Source organism: Megalobrama amblycephala, linkage group LG23 (assembly GCF_018812025.1).
Source record: "Megalobrama amblycephala isolate DHTTF-2021 linkage group LG23, ASM1881202v1, whole genome shotgun sequence".
Taxonomy (NCBI): Eukaryota; Metazoa; Chordata; class Actinopteri; order Cypriniformes; family Xenocyprididae; genus Megalobrama; species Megalobrama amblycephala.
Window position 1 is genome coordinate 11,352,202 of NC_063066.1, and position 17,385 is coordinate 11,369,586.

A 17,385-nucleotide genomic window follows, 5' to 3' on the forward strand; every position below is an offset into this window, starting at 1 on the left:
ATATTATATATCAAAATATTACTATAATTTAAAGTACATTTTCCTTTTAAATACAGTATATTTTTTTTAAAGTTATTTTCCTTTTACGGTTAAGATCCGAGCAGGCATTACGACAGACACATTGCTTTACTAAAAACTCTTCCATGCTCATGGGTCTGATTATGGTGTGGTACTTTGCGCTTGACAGGTGGCTGTTTAGTGTCAGATTAAGAGAGAGCTTTTAGCACATTTCTCAGCATAATGTGTGTCTATAGAAAAAGAGTGTGGCTGCTCAAATTAAGATCACCCAAGTGTGGCAAAGCCATTACTGCCAGCTCGTAACTTACCTGCCTCACTCCATTCCCTCTCTGCCTCATTCTGAGCAAAGCCAAGCTCAGTAAAGGATTGAAGCAAGCTTTGTAAACGTTTATTCATGTATGTGTGTGTGTCGTGTGTGTGATAGCCATTCTGTCCACTTAAAGGGTTTAATCTCTCAAGGAACATGCCTGGGTCATATTTCACCACCAGAAAGAAATTTGTTATGATGTTATATGCAAAGCCATTTTGATAATCAAATTTCTCACCCAAAGCTATTGTGGGTCTTCTGAAGATTTGAGGTGTGTCCCAATTCGTGTACGTATGCACTATTCTATGCTGTTTTGTAGCATAAATAGTGTGAGTAGTGTGATAATTCCAAAAGAAAAAGTACACTTTAAATAGCCAGATGATAAACTTAACCAAACAAAAACAACAACAACAACAACAAAAAAACAGACACTTCATGCACTCAAATGTTGCAACTTTAATTATGTAGTAAAGGGGGTGGGGCTCCAATGTTGAATGACAAAATTACCTTATAAAATTCATACACTACATGGTTGAGTACATAGTGCATAAGTGCATAGTGTATAGTGTGTCATTTGGGACACAACTTTGAAATATAGTTAAAGGGTTAGTTCACCCAAAAATGAAAATTCTGTTATTAAAGGTGCCCTAGATTCAAAAATTGAATTTATCTTGGCATAGTTGAATAACAAGAGTTCAGTACATGGAAAAGACATACAGTGAGTCTCAAACTCCATTGTTTCCTCCTTCTTCTATAAATCTCATTTGTTTAAAAGACCTCCGAAGAACAGGCAAATCTCAACATAACACAGACTGTTACGTAACAGTCGGGGTGTACGCCCCCAATATTTGCATATGCCAGCCCATGTTCCCAACATTATGAAAGGCATTAGACAAGGGCAGCCAGTATTAACGTCTGGATGTGCACAGCCGAATCATCAGACTAGGTAAGCAAGCAAGGACAATAGCAAAAAATGGCAGATGGAGCAATAATAACTGACATGATCCATGATATCATGATATTTTTAGTGATATTTGTGAATTGTCTTTCTAAATGTTTCGTTAGCATGTTGCTAATGTACTGTTAAATGTGGTTAAAGTTACCATCGTTTCTTACTGTATTCACGGAGACAAGAGCCGTCGCTATTTTCATTTTTAAACACTTGCAGTCTGTATAATTCATAAACACAACTTCATTCTTTATAAATCTCTCCAACAGTGTAGCATTAGCTGTTAGCCACGGAGCACTATCAAACTCATTCAGAATTAATGTAAACATCAAAATAAACACTGTACTTACGTGATTAGACATGCTGCATGACGAACACTTTGTAAAGATCCATTCTGAGGGTTATATTAGCTGTTTGAACTTTTTTTATGTTGTTTAAGGTAAGCGTGAGCTCTTGGGGCGTGGAGCACGAGATTTAAAGGGCCACACACCCTGAATCGGCTCATTTCTAATTATGCCCCAAAATAGGCAGTTAAAAAAATGAATTAAAAAAAATCTATGGGGTATTTTGAGCTGAAACTTCACAGACACATTCAGGGGACACCTTAGACTTATATTACATCTTTTAAAAAAAAGTTCTAGGGCACCTTTAATTACTCACCCTCATGTCGTTCCACACCTGTAAGATCTTTGTTCATCTTCGGAACACAAATTAAGATCTTTTTGATGAAATCCGAGAGGTTTATTTATCCTCCATAGACAGCAATTTAACCACCATTTTCAAGGTCCAGAAAGGTACTAAAGACATTGTTAAAATAGTTGTGACTAAAGTGGTTCAACCTTAATTTTATAAAGCGACGAGAATACTTTTTGTGCTCATGAACAAAACAAAAATAACAACTTTTTCAGCGCTTCCAGGTTCTACGTTAGAATGCCGGCTCATTATTAGCCGACGCTGTTCACGTGAGCAGCACGACGCATGTGTGTGATGCTGACGCAGGAGCCGGCCAATACTGAGCCAGACATAGAACCTGGAAGCACTGAACATAAACTGCGTAGGAGAATGACACAGAAGAGAAGATATTGTTGAATAAAGTCATTATTTTTGTTTTTGTGCACAAAAAGTATTCTTGTCGCTTTATAAAATTAAGGTTGAACCACTGTAGTCAAGTTGACTTTTTTTAATGATGTCTTTAGTAGCTTTCTGGACCTTGAAAGTGGTGGTTAAATTGCTGTCTATGGAGGATTAAAAAAACACTTAAAAAAAATCTTAATTTGTGTTCCGAAGATGAACGAAGGTCTTACGGGTGTGGAACAACATGAGGGTTAGTAATTAATGACAGAAATTTCAATTTTTGGTGAAAACTCTTTAATGGACCACTTTTATGCTTCTTTTATGATTATAATATTTTAAAGGTCCCGTTCTTCGTGATCCCATGTTTCAAACTTTAGTTAGTGTGTAATGTTGTTGTTAGAGTATAAATAAAATCTGTAACATTTTAAAGCTCAAAGTTCAATGCCAAGCGAGATATTTTATTTAACAGAAGTCGCCTACATCGAACGGCCAGTTTGGACTACATCCCTCTACTTCCTTCTTTAATGACGTCACTAAAACAGTTTTTTGACTAACCTCCGCCCACAGGAATACACAAGAGTTGCGTTTGTAGAGTGTGTTTGTCGCCATGTCGTCGAAACGCTGTTATTTTCATCCCGCAGTCCAATCACCGGGTCTGATTCCGGCTCAAATTGATAGGGTAAAATTAAAGACATGTTTACAATAACACTGAGCGCGTGCATCTCCACATCATGGTAAGAGGCGTGACCTTTCCGGACAAGGAGCGCTAAGCTGCTGTCGAATCACAACACAGGAACCGCTGGCACAATCAGAACTCGTTACGTATTTCTGAAGGAGGGACTTCATAGAACAAGGAAGTCATCAGCCCGTTTTTATGACAGTGGAAACAGCGGTATACAGATAAGTAAATTATGTGAAAAATACTTTGTTTTTTTACACGCGAAACATGAACACATGTTATATTGCACACTATAAACACAATCAAAGCTTCAAAAAAACACGAAAAACGGGACCTTTAAGCTTGAAAGCTCAAGTTCAGTAGTTATAATTGTATAAAAAAAGAGCAACCATTACATTATTCAGATACTCGCCGAATTCCATGGAAGGGAGGAAGTTATACCTATATACTTGTATATTTTTTCCCACAGAAGTAATTGTCGAAGCCCCTGCAGTAGCGCTGCAGAGCCCCTTAGGGGTTACGGACCACCTATTAAATCCCTTAGCTAAGGTTAAAGAATTATTTTAAACTTCTGAATGTCAGTGGTGGTTGTTTTTGTGCTCAGTGGGACTCAGCTGAGGGTTATATAAGCGAATGTTCTCTCAGGAATTCTAGTCTGATAAAAACAGACGGACTGATGGTTCCACCGCTCTGCTCTGTCTGACTCGGGCTGTAAGTATAGATCCTCCACAGGCTGTGGTGACTCAGGGGGAATGTCACACTGTGAGAGGTTAGAATAAGGTCTCTGTTTCTGTTTCAGGGACTATGTGCGCAGTGAGCTGGAGTCTGGCTACGAGGGCCCGCTGTACCTGGAGCCTCTGTCCATCAACCGCTTCACTACTGCGCTCATCTGTAAGTGCCTGACAAAGTCCACAAAGACTGGATCACATTTTTGAAGTCGATGTGAAATGCTGTTAGCATCCCATTTATACTTCCGTATAATGTGAAGGTGTCACGTTACTGTGTGGCTTTATAATACACACAGCACAGGAAATTCAAGGGAACAATTTTTTAAAACTCAGAAGAACATACAGGAGAAAAAACAAGATACTACACTTAAACATTGACAAGACCGAACAATGAACTGAAAGAACTGAGGGCTTAAATACACAGGTAGAGTAATCAACGTAAAACAGAACAGGTGCAGGAACTAATTATCAACTAGTGAAACTATATGATAACTGGGAACTCAAGCAAAACACAGAAAATGCAGTGAAAACAAAACCAGAACAGATTATAACAGAATATACGTGTTACAGTAGGAGCTCTGGGGAGGATATTCAATAAGAAAAATCAATTAACTGAGTTTTGACTCAGAGTTTTAATGTTTTGATAAAAGACATTTTGAATAATGTGCACTAAGGAACTAAGGCTATTAGGGTTGAGCAATATAATACCAAAAATGATAAATTAGTTTTTAATATGTAAAGCCACAGTCCATAACTTTTTTTATTTTGCCACGTCTGTGTACATAAAGGAGTCCCAGACACTGCTGGTAGCGGATCATTTATAGTAGGGCTGCACGATTTGGAGAAAAAATCTAATTGCGATTTTTCTGGTTAAAATTGCGATTTGCGATTTAAAATGCGATTTTATAAAACATGAATTTTTTTTTTATAAACGATACCAGGCTTGTTTTGCTTGTTTGTAGGGCTGCACAATTTGGCTCAAAATTGTGTGCTAATATATTATTTTGACTAATAATTTTTTATTATTATTATTATTATTATTATCATTATTGCTAAATAAAAACATTAAACCAAATAGGAAATATTACTGTTGTAATAACTTTCATTATTAAAGTATTTAGCATTAGTATTTAATTATAAATAACTATAATAATTAGAAAATACTATTTAAAACTTTGTATGACAAAATGTGGGGTAACCTGTTAACATGCAAGCAATATGTCTATAAATCATTATTATTATTATTTTATTATCAAATATTATATTATTATGATAAAAAAATCTGTCTCAATAATTTCATTATTTTTGTCAGGAGGTATGCAAAATCAAAAATGGAGTCCATGTATTTAATATGAACTACGTGCCTCTTATGCATCCACTGTGGGGAAAAAACCCTGTAATATAATGAATATATGTTCCCCTCAAAGTTCTTTAGATAGAGGAATTACTTTTCCTATTTTTACCCTGAATAGAATGCCCCAGGGATGACGCGTTTTTGTAGGCCAACCCGGAAGTTAGCGGCGCACGGGTTCCCTCGGTTGAAAGCCTATGCATTTTTCCCATAGACTTTTGGAAAATCGCAGAAAATAAGCTCTGTGTTTAACAAAGGGTTATGATACTTACACGTTTTGTCTATCAAGATACAAGTTAACACAACATTTATAGATTTTGAAGCCTAAATAAAGTCGTCAGATATAAAAGGCTAACAGTAGGCTATAAACGGACTACAGCACACCATAGTCGCGGATCAACGTCGTCACCACCAAGCGTCCTCAGACTGTATTTAAAAAACAACTTTATTTAAAAACATGCTCGCTGATTATGATCTGTGCTGTTATGAATACTTTTCCACTTTTTCATGAGAAATGCTGTCCAAATGTCCTGTTTTTAATGATGACGTCTAAAGTCCCCGCCAAAGGAAGTAGTCCCTTTTAGCAACTTGTTAGCAACCGCCGATTTTAAGACACAGTAAAAGTTTAAAAAATCACAAGTGGGTTATAACTGGTGTGTTTTATGTCATAGATCAAAACGTGAAAGTATGTAGAGGCTTTGTTAACCACAGACCTTATTTCAGGCGATTTAGCAAAAACCCATTCAAAAAACCCATAGACTTTATGGCGTTGGAACCGGAAGTCCTAAAATGCTAACTCGCTTCCGGGTTTTGCCTACAAAAATGCGTCATCCCTGGGGCACTCTATAGGATTGAGTGAGCTTTACTTGGCGCTAAACATGTCTGTTTCATACTGGACGCTGGAGGGCGCCCTTGAGCAGATACTCCAAATACTCCAAATATACGCAATATAACAAACGCTGTTCCAGGAAATCCCCAATGGGCATCATGCTACCGCTGTGACTGAATAAAAAGAAGGTAGAAACGCTTTGATTGATTAAACCTGAATAAAATAAACAGACGACTACAACAATACATGGTTTATATGTTGTTTTCTTCAAGCCTTCTCGGGTTTTTCCGTAATAATAAAGTATATTTATAATCCAATGCTAATCTAAATGCTAATTCAAACACGCAACTGACTTTATGAAGTGAGTTTGGAGTAAAAATACATTAAATGTTGTCTTTTGTTAGAAAAGAAGTTCATAAAGGCTTCTCATGTTTGGAAAGTTTGTATGTTTGACATGTTGCTTTTTCTAATGCAGTGCTCTCAGATGGAGCGTCATTTACTACAGATCACAGAGCAGCTTTTCACTAACACGCTGTGGACATATTTATATAATTAAAAAATTGCAACCTTTACGATTTCATAATCGCACTAAGCCAAATCGTGATTTCGATTAAATTACTATTAATCGTGCAGCCCTAATTTATAGCCTTTTCTCACAGCAGCTGGAATAATTAAATTGATCATTTTGATGACGGATTGTAATCCAGAAAGTTCCAAACGACAATCATAAGTGACAACTGGAGATTCACCCGTAGTCAAAAGCAAAAGACTTAGGACACAAATACACACTAAATACACATATTCACGCAATGCTGATGTTGTTAACATTAAGAATTTGAGAACAAAGTATAACAATGATAATAATTTGCATGGTTTGATGTGATATGAGCTAAGCGATTGTTAAATTTAATCACCAATTGGTAGCGCAATTTATTGTAATGCTTTTTTTTCTCAGTTGGTCAGAACAAAATTGGCAGACATGTTACTTACTTGTTCAGATGACATTTTTCCGGTGAAAATTCTTATTTTGGTCGTACTTCCAAGACGTAGAATCTGTGATTCAGAAGTACAGCAAACATTAAATTCATCCGCGCTAAGGAGTCGTGTCGATGCACAACCCATGTAAAGATAATAATTCCGCAAATTACTGCAATTGCAGATTTCAAACAGAGATGGCGACAAAGAGGCAAAACTTACAGGCTGCAGCTTTAATTAGCATAAGTAGACTAATTAATTATTAAGCATTTTTATTCATTTGAAGCAGTATGACAATAAATTTTAATAAACAGCAATATTTTTTACATTTTTTTTTTTTTACTAAAACAATTTAATACATGAAAAAAGGCAGCAAAGGCCATCTTGCTGCCACAAGCTTTTAGGAATGCTTATAAAGCACTTGCAACCATAATATTCATCCTCGTTCAAAGTTTGCGGATGGGAATCAGGGTGTTGGTATGAAAAAAGCTGAAAATGTACATTCTTGCTACTGTCTCTGTCTTTGTTACATTGCTAGTCGAAGGGGACTGATTGAAATGTTCATGTAGTCAGATCGACATAACCAGAAAAGATGTTTTAGAGAAAGAGCAAGTTGAATTATTATATTCTGATTAAAAATTCCAAACACCAACTGTTTTTTTTAAATACACCAATAAATCATTCACAATATGACTATGAAGTTGCATTAATAAAGTATTGAATCAGTTCTGATTTCATGTTGACTTCAAATTGGTGTTCCAAGTCGTTCAAAAGAGAACCGCTCTGTTAAGATTCCTGTCATGTGCGAGTCTCACACAGACTCATTACTGCTCTCATTCAGTCTCTGCAGCCTATTCTTTCCTGAATGTGTGCTCATGCAGTTTCATTCTATGGAGAGTTGGGTAGTTTTGCATGTCTTGGGATGTGATGTCAGAGGTCAAGCCATTTCCCGCTCTTCTTCCCCTCTCATAAGCCGCCTGCCCTCAAACACGCTGTGCGAGTGCCAGAGATGCACATTTCATATTTTCCCCTCTCTTCACTTTTGCTATAAGTACCATCCTTTGTCAGCTTAATGTCTCTTGCTCACTTCCTTTATTTCTTTTTTTTCTCACACACAAATACTGTCTGCTCTTCCCCTTGTTTGTAATATGTCATACACTCCCGATCTCTCTCTCACTTTCTCTTTCACTGTATTTTATGTCTGTCCCTTCCTTTGACTTTCATGCTTTCTCATCAACTGTATTTTTGAATTCTTTCTGCTTTTTATCTTTTGACTTTCTCTTGACTTTTACACTGTTTAAGGGATGAATCTCACTATCAAGAACATGTCATGGTCATATTTCACCATAAATAAAAAATATATATATAATAATACATCACATTTAAAGGATTAGTCCACTTTTAAATACACTTTTCCTGATAAATTTACTCACCCCCATGTCATCCAAGATGTTCATGTCTTTCTTTCGTCAGTCGAAAAGAAATAAAGGTTTTTGGGGAAAACATTCCAGGATTATTCTCCTTACAGTGGATTTAAATGGCTACCAACAGATTGAAGGTCAAAATTACAGTTTCAGTGCAGCTTCAAGGGCTTTAAACGATACCAGAAGAGTAATAAGGGTCTTATCTAGCGAATCGATCGGTCATTTTCGAAAAAAATACAACCGTTTATGCTTTATAAACAAAATATCGCCATGAACGTACTTTCCGCTTCCGCATTCTTCATACCGCTTACGCTGAATGTTCTATGCCTTCCCTATTCTACTTACGGATAGAACGCGGCGCCAGTTTCGTTTTTTTCCATAACTTGAATAGGGAAGGCGTAGGACAATCAGCGTAAGCGTTATGAAGAATGCGGAAGCGGAAAGTACGTTCAAGGCGATATTTTGTTTAAAAAGCATAAACGGTTGTATTTTTTTCGAAAATGACCGATCGATTCGCTAGATAAGACCCTTATTACTCATCTGGTATCGTTTAAAGCCCTTGAAGCTGCACTGAAACTGTAATTTTGACCTTCAATCTGTAGGTAGCCATTGAAATCCACTGTAAGGAGAATAATCCTGGAATGTTTTCCTCAAAAACCTTAATTTCTTTTCGACTGACGAAAGAAAGACATGAACATCTTGGATGACATGGGGGTGAGTAAATTTATCAGGAAAAGTGTATTTAAAAGTGGACTAATCCTTTAAATAAAGTAAATTGTACATATGGAATGTTGCATTATTTTTGCATAAAGAACATAACACTCTACATTAGTTAGCATTAGTTAACATAGTAAATGCATTAACTATATCATTAACGATGAGCAATAGTATTTATTCAACTTTGCTAACATGGGTTAATAAAAATACTGTTCATTGTTAGTTCATGTTAGCTCAGGACAGGCCCATTTAATAAAAAGGTAACATTTTATAATATATTTGTTATCGTTAGGTAATGAATTTTCTAACATGAACTAACAGTGAGCAATACATTTTTAAAGCTTTAATGTTAGATAGTAAAAATCTAATTGTTCATTTTTTGTTCTTCTTAGTCTACAGTGCATTAACTAATGTTAACAAACATAACTTTGGATGTTAAAAATGTATTAGTAAATGTTAAAATTACTGTTGACTAATTAATATGCTGTACAAGTATTGTTCATTGTTAGTTAAATTTAACTAATATACTTATCTAATCTTACCAAATGTATTGTAAAGAGTTACCAATCATTTTAACTGACACAGTATTTGATTTTAATAATGTATTATTAAGTGTTGAAATTAACACTAACTATTTTAAGATCACTATGATGTTTTTTGCATTATGACATTATTTTCATTACAATTAAACACATTCTACCTTAAAGGGATAGTTCACCCAAAAATGAAAATTTGATGTTTATCTGCTTACCCCGAGAGCATCCAAGATGTAGGTGAATTTTTTTATTCAGTTGAACACAAATTATGATTTTTAACTCCAACCGTTGCCATCTGTCAGTCAAATAATGCTAGTGGATGGGAAATTTTACAATAAGAGTAAATAAAACTTTCATAGACAAGTCCAAATTAAACCCTGCGGCTCGTGACAACACATTGATGTCCTAAGACAAGAAACGATCGGTTTGTATGAGAAACCGAACAGTGTTTATATCATTTTTTAACTCTAATACACCACTATGTCCAACCGCGTGCAGCACTCGTTAGTAAGGTCTGATCGCGCTCTGACAGCGGCAGTGATGTCTCGCTCTCATTGAAGTATATGCGCGAGACATCACTGCCGCTGTCAGAGCGCGATCAGACCAAACGAATCGAGTGATGAATGCAGTTAGACATAGTGGTGTATTAGAGGTAAAAAATTATATAAATACTGTTCGGTTTCTCGCACAAACCGATCGTTTCGTGTCTTAGGACATCAATGTGTCGTCACGAGCCGCAGGGTTTAATTTGGACTTGTCTATGCAAGTTTTATTTACTCTTATAGTAGAAGTTCCCATCCACTAGCATTATTTGACTGACAGACGGCAACGGTTGGAGTTAAAAATCATCATTTGTGTTCAACTGAAGAAACAAAGTCACCTACATCTTGGATGCGCGTGAACTATCCCTTTAAGTGAAAATCATTGTTATCTGTTTTGTTCAGTTATGTATTCATTTATTTTTTTGTTAGTACACACACGATGATGCATATTTTTAAAAAAACATTAAAATATACATTAAGGTCTTTCGAAGAGAATATTCCTGTATTTATTTATCCTGAATTAAACATTGATTTACAAAATGTTTTCAGTACTTGATTTCACCATAAACAAAGGCTAAATTAGCTATAACATGAAATTAAGTAGAATTTTCATTGAAGATAACTTGTAAAAAGCAGATGGATAAATAAATAATATTATATTCACCTACTGTAAGTAACATTTTGACTTGTGTCAAATATATATATATGCTCTTTATAATAAATAATCTTTTTACATTGTTTTTATATTTTTGAATAATCAAATTATAATTTGAAAAAAATCAAATAAAGAAATTTGGCTGAAACAACATTTTATAAGTATATATTTTTTTCAGTGTAGTGTACTGCCATGTTCAAAAATATAATTATTTAAAGTACATCTTCTTACTGCATTACAGTAATGAGAATTTATCTAATAGGATTTAATAGGGATTTAATAGGTGCTTAATAGGCTTAATTTTCGTTATGCAATATATTTTTTCTCAATCTTTTTTTTTTCTTTTCATTTTGTGATGATATATAACCCTAGCATTTGTTGGTGAGATTCACCTTTGAGTTTACTGCTCTTTCACTAGTGTGTGCACTGAGTTCTTGAGTGCTGCTGAATCCTTCAACCAATGCTCTCGATTCTGTAGGGCCTAATTAACTCCAGCAAGAACAGATGCATTCATTAATGTCAGTGGGTACAGTAGGGAACGCACAGCTCAGATTCAGGTGCTTTGCTTTGCTTTAATGTACCATATCGCAGGTATCAATAGCAATCTTTTTATTACGAAAATGCCTATATATATATCTTTAATTCTTTTATGAATAAGATGTTTTTTCTTCCTCTGTGTATGTTTGAATAGGCCAGCTGGTGGTGTGTACCTTGTGCTCCTGTGTGATGCAGACCAAGCGCATTTGGCTGTTCTCAGCGCACTTGCTCCCTCTGGTGGCCAGGCTGTGCCTGGTCCCTTTGGAGACCATTGTTTTCGTCAATCGCTTTGCCATGATTTTCACAGGCCTGGAAGTCATCTACTTCTTGGCCTCGAACCTGCTGGTGCCATTTAACCTGGCCAAGACAGCATACCGGGAGCTTGCACAGGTTAGAAAGTGCCTTTCTGATGAACAGTAGAGGCTTAAAGAGTGAGTTTTAGGGCAGACTTGAGAATGTCAAATCAAAGAAACAAGAATTAAGCACTTCTCTGTCTTATTCTGTTAGGTGGTGGAGGTTTATGGGTTGCTGGCTCTTGGGATGTCTCTGTGGAATCAGTTGGTTCTGCCTGTGTTGTTCATGTGTTTCTGGCTGGTTCTGTTTGCTCTGCAAATCTACACATATTTTAGCACACGAGACCAGCCCACATCTAGAGAGAGGCTGCTCTTCCTTTTTCTCACCAGGTGAGTGGAAGTTCAGGCTGCTCTGCTCATAAATCCTGAGCATTTTACTCAAGGGCGTATTAGAGAATTAGATGAATAAGATATTAGAGTGTCCTTGATTTTTTGTTTTGTTTTTTCCTCCATATAAAATTTTGATTTGATAAAGTGTTAGTAAATGTAAAATGTTTGATTTTGGTTTCATGAAGGTACACGGCAACTTAAATTGTAAATGCTCTCCAGTATTGCAGAGTGCTGTTGTACTCCGTACTCTCTGCTGGGCCTGGTCTTCACCGTGTCCTTTGTTGCTTTGGGAGTGCTCACTCTTTGCAAGTTCTACCTGCAGGGCTACAGGGCTTTCATGAATGACAACACCATGCACAGGTATCATATACCCTTCATATACCCTCTTGTTGCTCAGAACTTGTAGGAGAATAAGTTGTTATAAAACAGTAAAAGCTTTCTTTTCCGTGTAATGAATGTGCATGATGATCATTGACTATCAGTTGCCATTTTTTCTGGTTTAATAATAAAATTATACATGTTGTTATTATTATTAATAATGATAATAATAATAGTATAATTGTTATTATTTGGATAATTATAATTTATGTTTTTGAAGGATGTCTCTTATGCTCATTAAAGCTGCATTTATTTAATCAAAAATACAGTAAAAACAGTAATTTTATGAAATATTATTATATATTTTCTATTTTACTATATTTTAAATTGTAATTTATTCATGTGATTGCAAAGCTGAATTTTCAGCATCATTACTCCAGTCTTCAGTGTCACATGATCCTTGGTAATTTAGTGCTCAAGAACATTTCTTATTATGATCAATTTTAAAAGCTTAATATTTTTGTGGAAACCGTGATACGGTTTTGGGATAAATACAACGTTCAAATGAACGGCATTTATTTGAAATAGAAATCTTTTGCACCATTATAAATGTCTTTACTATCAAAAAAAGTACTTTGATTTAAAAAATCGTACTGATCCCAAAATTTTTGTATATTCAGGACTTGAACTTGCGTCTTATCACGTTAAATGAGATATTTTTTTTTTTACCTCTAATTAAGCTGCCACTCTTTCCCCCAATTAATCTTTCCCTAACTAACTATACCTTTATGATTACCCTGCTAAACAGCTTGGCTGGAGTCTAGATTTGATTCATTATGGTGCCTTTTTATCACTTAATTGATCATTGAACTCGCAGAAGTCCATCAATTCCTCATCTCTCTCTTAGGGGCATGACGGAGGGGATCACTCTTTTGATCCTCGCTGTTCAGACTGGACTGATCGAGCTACAGGTCATCCACAGAGCCTTCCTCCTGAGCATCATCCTCTTCATTGTAGTGGCCTCCATTCTGCAGTCTATGCTGGAGATAGCTGATCCCATAGTGCTGGCGCTGGGGGCCTCCAGAGACAAGTACATAATGATGGATGCTGAAGTCATATATTTATGTATTATGCAAGTGGAAGGTGTAATTCATTATTCTGATTGCCAACAGGAGTTTATGGAAGCACTTCCGCGCGGTTAGCCTGTGCTTGTTCCTGCTGGTGTTCCCGGCCTACATGTCCTACATGATATGTCAGTTCTTTCATATGGACTTCTGGCTGCTTATCATCATCTCCTCCAGCATTCTGACCTCACTACAGGTAAAGATCCCACACAGACACACACCATCAGAAGTGGAGAAACTGTGTAAGGGAGCAGATACGGAACACTCATATAAAAGTGAATGGGAGAATTGAATTTTTACATGATTCAAGCTGGAGCAGCTAAGTTTATGATGCCATTGTTGTCAGAATTTATTCCTGAATCCTGATATGGAATATGTTATTGCAATGTAATCCTGACAAACAATTTTGGAGATTTCGAGGGTAATATTAGCAGTACAAATAGCGGTTCTAATAGAAGGCACGGCATCATAAAGAGTATAATATGATTCCCTTTCAGTTTTCTAATGATGTTTTCTAATATTCCTTATATGAAGTTTTCAAAAGAACCTTCCCGTTTCTCATGGATTATATTTACGTTTCCCGCTAACCATATCATAGCTTGGAGATGACACTGGTTCTGGGAGCCCCTGTAATTTTTAAATAAATTTTCTGTATGTATCTTAGGGAAATGAAATATAGTTTATTCTTAAAGAAAGGAGAAATGAAACTCTGGTTTAAGAGAATATTCACATCCTATATGTGAGGGGATGAATGCAAAAGAATGTTCGACAACTTAATTTTGAAATAAATAAATAAAATATGATGTTAGTACTACCAACAGTGATCAAATGAAAAATTATATCAAAGGAAACCATGTAAGTGAAGAATGGTATATCAGCCAGGCTAATTAACAGGCTAATACTTTTTTTAAATGATTTTATTTGTATAATTTTTATCCATATTTTTTATTTGTATTCATTTTATTCACATTATTTATTTATATAATTTTAGTCAACCAGCAACTATGTTGTTTGCATTTAATAATAATAATAATAAAATAATTCTGTAATATTTTATATTTATTTTTTATTAGTGTTATTTAAATATTTAATTTAGTAATAGTAATATTTAAAGGTGCTAAAGAGGATGTTTTGTTTTATACATTTTTGCAGTATTACTTGAAACTGTCTTTACTAACTGATAAAAGACTATTAGGTGCACTGAAAGGAATAATATTAATATACATCATCTGTGCACGAGGTAGGGCCTTAAAAACATCAGCCAATCGTTTACGCGATCATCGCGTAAACAATTGGCCCTCTGGCTTGTCAATCACTGCCGTGACATTCCTTGTGAGACGTGTGCGGATTGGCCCTCTGGCTTGTCAATCACTGCCATGACGTTCCTTGTGAGAGACGCGCGGCTGTGCGCTCCAGTAACTTTCCACACTCCACAGGCGCCGCATGCAATGTTTTTGTCAGGAGACAGGAGTAACAACTGCAGATTATGAGTTACCTGCGGTGAGTCCGACATAATGAATCCACTAACACGATACAGCGAATGCCAGTGGTAAACACTCGTCTTCCAATACTCGTGCACAAATTTTGGGAGGCATTCCCTCGAAAGGAAGGGGGGTTGTTCTTACGCATGCACTCATTTCAAAAACTCAGTAACAGTCTTTGGTTTCTCAGTCGACGAAAAGATCCTCTTTATCACCATTAACAATAATGTAATAATTTAGTGTTTGCATTTTTAATAATAACATTTAATAATAATAATAAAATAAATTAAAAATAATAATAATAATATTTTTGTGTAAATGTAATCCACTACTCTGCTCTCTGGTCATCAACCCTGAAAAACCTATTACAGGTGACCATTCTTTTTGTAATGTTTAATTCTTCTGATTTGAACTCTTTCACTCCCAGGTTCTAGGTACACTGCTGATCTACGTCCTCTTCATGGTAGAGGAGCTCCGCAAGGCTCCAGTGGAGAACATGGATGATGTCATCTACTGGGTGAATGGCACCTACAGACTGCTGGAGTTCCTGGTTGCGCTGTGCGTGGTCGCGTACGGTGTGTCGGAGACTGTGTTTGGGGAGTGGACCGTGATGGGCTCTACCATCGTACTCATCCATTCTTACTATAACGTGTGGCTGAGGGCCCAGCTGGGCTGGCAGAGTTTCCTGCTCCGCAGAGATGCTGTCAACAAGATCAAGAGCTTGCCTACAGCTTCTCACCAGCAACTCCAACAGCACAATGACATCTGTTCCATCTGCTACCAGGTGTGTGTGGATGTGAGGATTTGTGTTTGTGATGGATGTACAGGTACATTCTTTGTCTATTTCTGTGGTAGATTGATGGTGGGTTCAGTTAGGGTGCATCGCTCTTGTTCATACAATCCTCTAAGTTTTAAACTTATGCGCATAATTTGTGCCACGCCATTTGTACTATGGTCATGAATGATATATCATTTTGTGTGGCTTGCTGACGAAAGACTTCAAGCGATTGGGTTTGAAATGTCTTTGTCTGATGGACGATATTGTAGACCAAAGCAATAAATTCACTGTAAACCGTGGCTTCATGAGGCTTATTGCTTTTATAAAATGGTTATTAAAATAAATATTTTTATGGACTATTTATTTTATCCATAAAATAAACACAATAAACAAAAAATATAATGATATTGATGACAAATGTATTCTTCCGCCAAGTAGTGTAGTTCTTCAGAAACACTTCAACAGACAGACGCAGCAACACACAGTGGCGCAGTAATACTGATGTAATGACGTCACAGGTGTATGTTTGTAGAGTAATGTACAACATTTTTGAGTGCAGCTCAGCCAATTAGAATGAAGGACCGGAACTATCCGTTTTATAAACTGATATTACATTGAAGAAGCGACTCAAGCCTTATCCAGAAACCAGAAGATAATACAGATTTGGGGGGTGAACTATTTTGAATTTGGTCAGTAAGCATCCACCTAACAACCGCATAACAACACACTTAAAAACATTTCTAAAAAAAAAACACAAAAACATCTTAGCATTTGGGGAAAATAATATATATATATCGCATAGCAACACCCTAGCAACCACCCAGAATACCCTAGCAACCGCATAGCAACACCCTAGTAACCACCCAGAATACCCTAGCAACCACCCTGAGTACCCTAGCATCCGCATATTACCACCTTAGCAACCACCCCAAGTACCCTAGCAACCAAACAGCAACACGCTAGCAACCAGCCCAAGTACCCTATCTATCATTTATTTATCCCTTCTGTTTCAATTTAATAAGTCTACAATTCACACAATATTAAGTGGAAATAAATCAAGAATAAATAAAATAATTTATATATATATCTAAATAAAATAAATATATATATCTCGACTGATTGGATATTTTTTTGTGAATTTGTTTACCTTATTTTCTACATGTAATTTACAATTGCCATTAATATAATAATAATGATAATGATGATGCTGATAATATTTTAATGTTATTAATAGTACTACTACTACTAATTATTATTATTATTATTATTTTATTATTATTATTAAGTTACATTTACTATCATAATAGTTATGTTGATCATAATGTTTTAATATTATGAATACTACTACTTCTAATAATAATATAAATTACATTTGCCGTTGTTATAGTAATAAAAAATAATAATAATAACAATGATAACAATAATGTTTTATTATTATTAATACAAGTAATACTTTTACTACTACTAATATAATTTTCCATCATTATAATAATAGTGATAATAGTGATGGTAAGAATAAATAAAAATTATTATTATTATTATTTTACCCAACCTACATTAATTGAAATAATAATAATAATTATTATTATTATTATTATTATTAATTTTTAAAAATATTATGTCTCCAAAATGAATATAAATTTAATAATATTTTTTTTAATTGTTTTTTAAATAAAAATT

General features: G+C 35.4%; 1 protein-coding gene across 3 annotated transcripts in view; it reads left to right on the forward strand.

Annotated features, from left to right (window-relative positions):
- rnf145a (ring finger protein 145a) overlaps positions 1–17,385 on the forward strand; it is a 41,785-nt gene that overhangs the window by 22,722 nt on the left and 1,678 nt on the right. For all 3 annotated transcript variants that reach the window (XM_048176198.1, XM_048176199.1, XM_048176197.1), the window contains 7 exons: positions 3,827–3,918; positions 11,476–11,711; positions 11,829–12,004; positions 12,224–12,364; positions 13,230–13,412; positions 13,495–13,642; positions 15,355–15,711. In XM_048176198.1, coding sequence (XP_048032155.1) covers positions 3,827–3,918; positions 11,476–11,711; positions 11,829–12,004; positions 12,224–12,364; positions 13,230–13,412; positions 13,495–13,642; positions 15,355–15,711 — 1,333 coding nt within the window. The remainder of the gene's footprint in view (positions 1–3,826; positions 3,919–11,475; positions 11,712–11,828; positions 12,005–12,223; positions 12,365–13,229; positions 13,413–13,494; positions 13,643–15,354; positions 15,712–17,385) is intronic.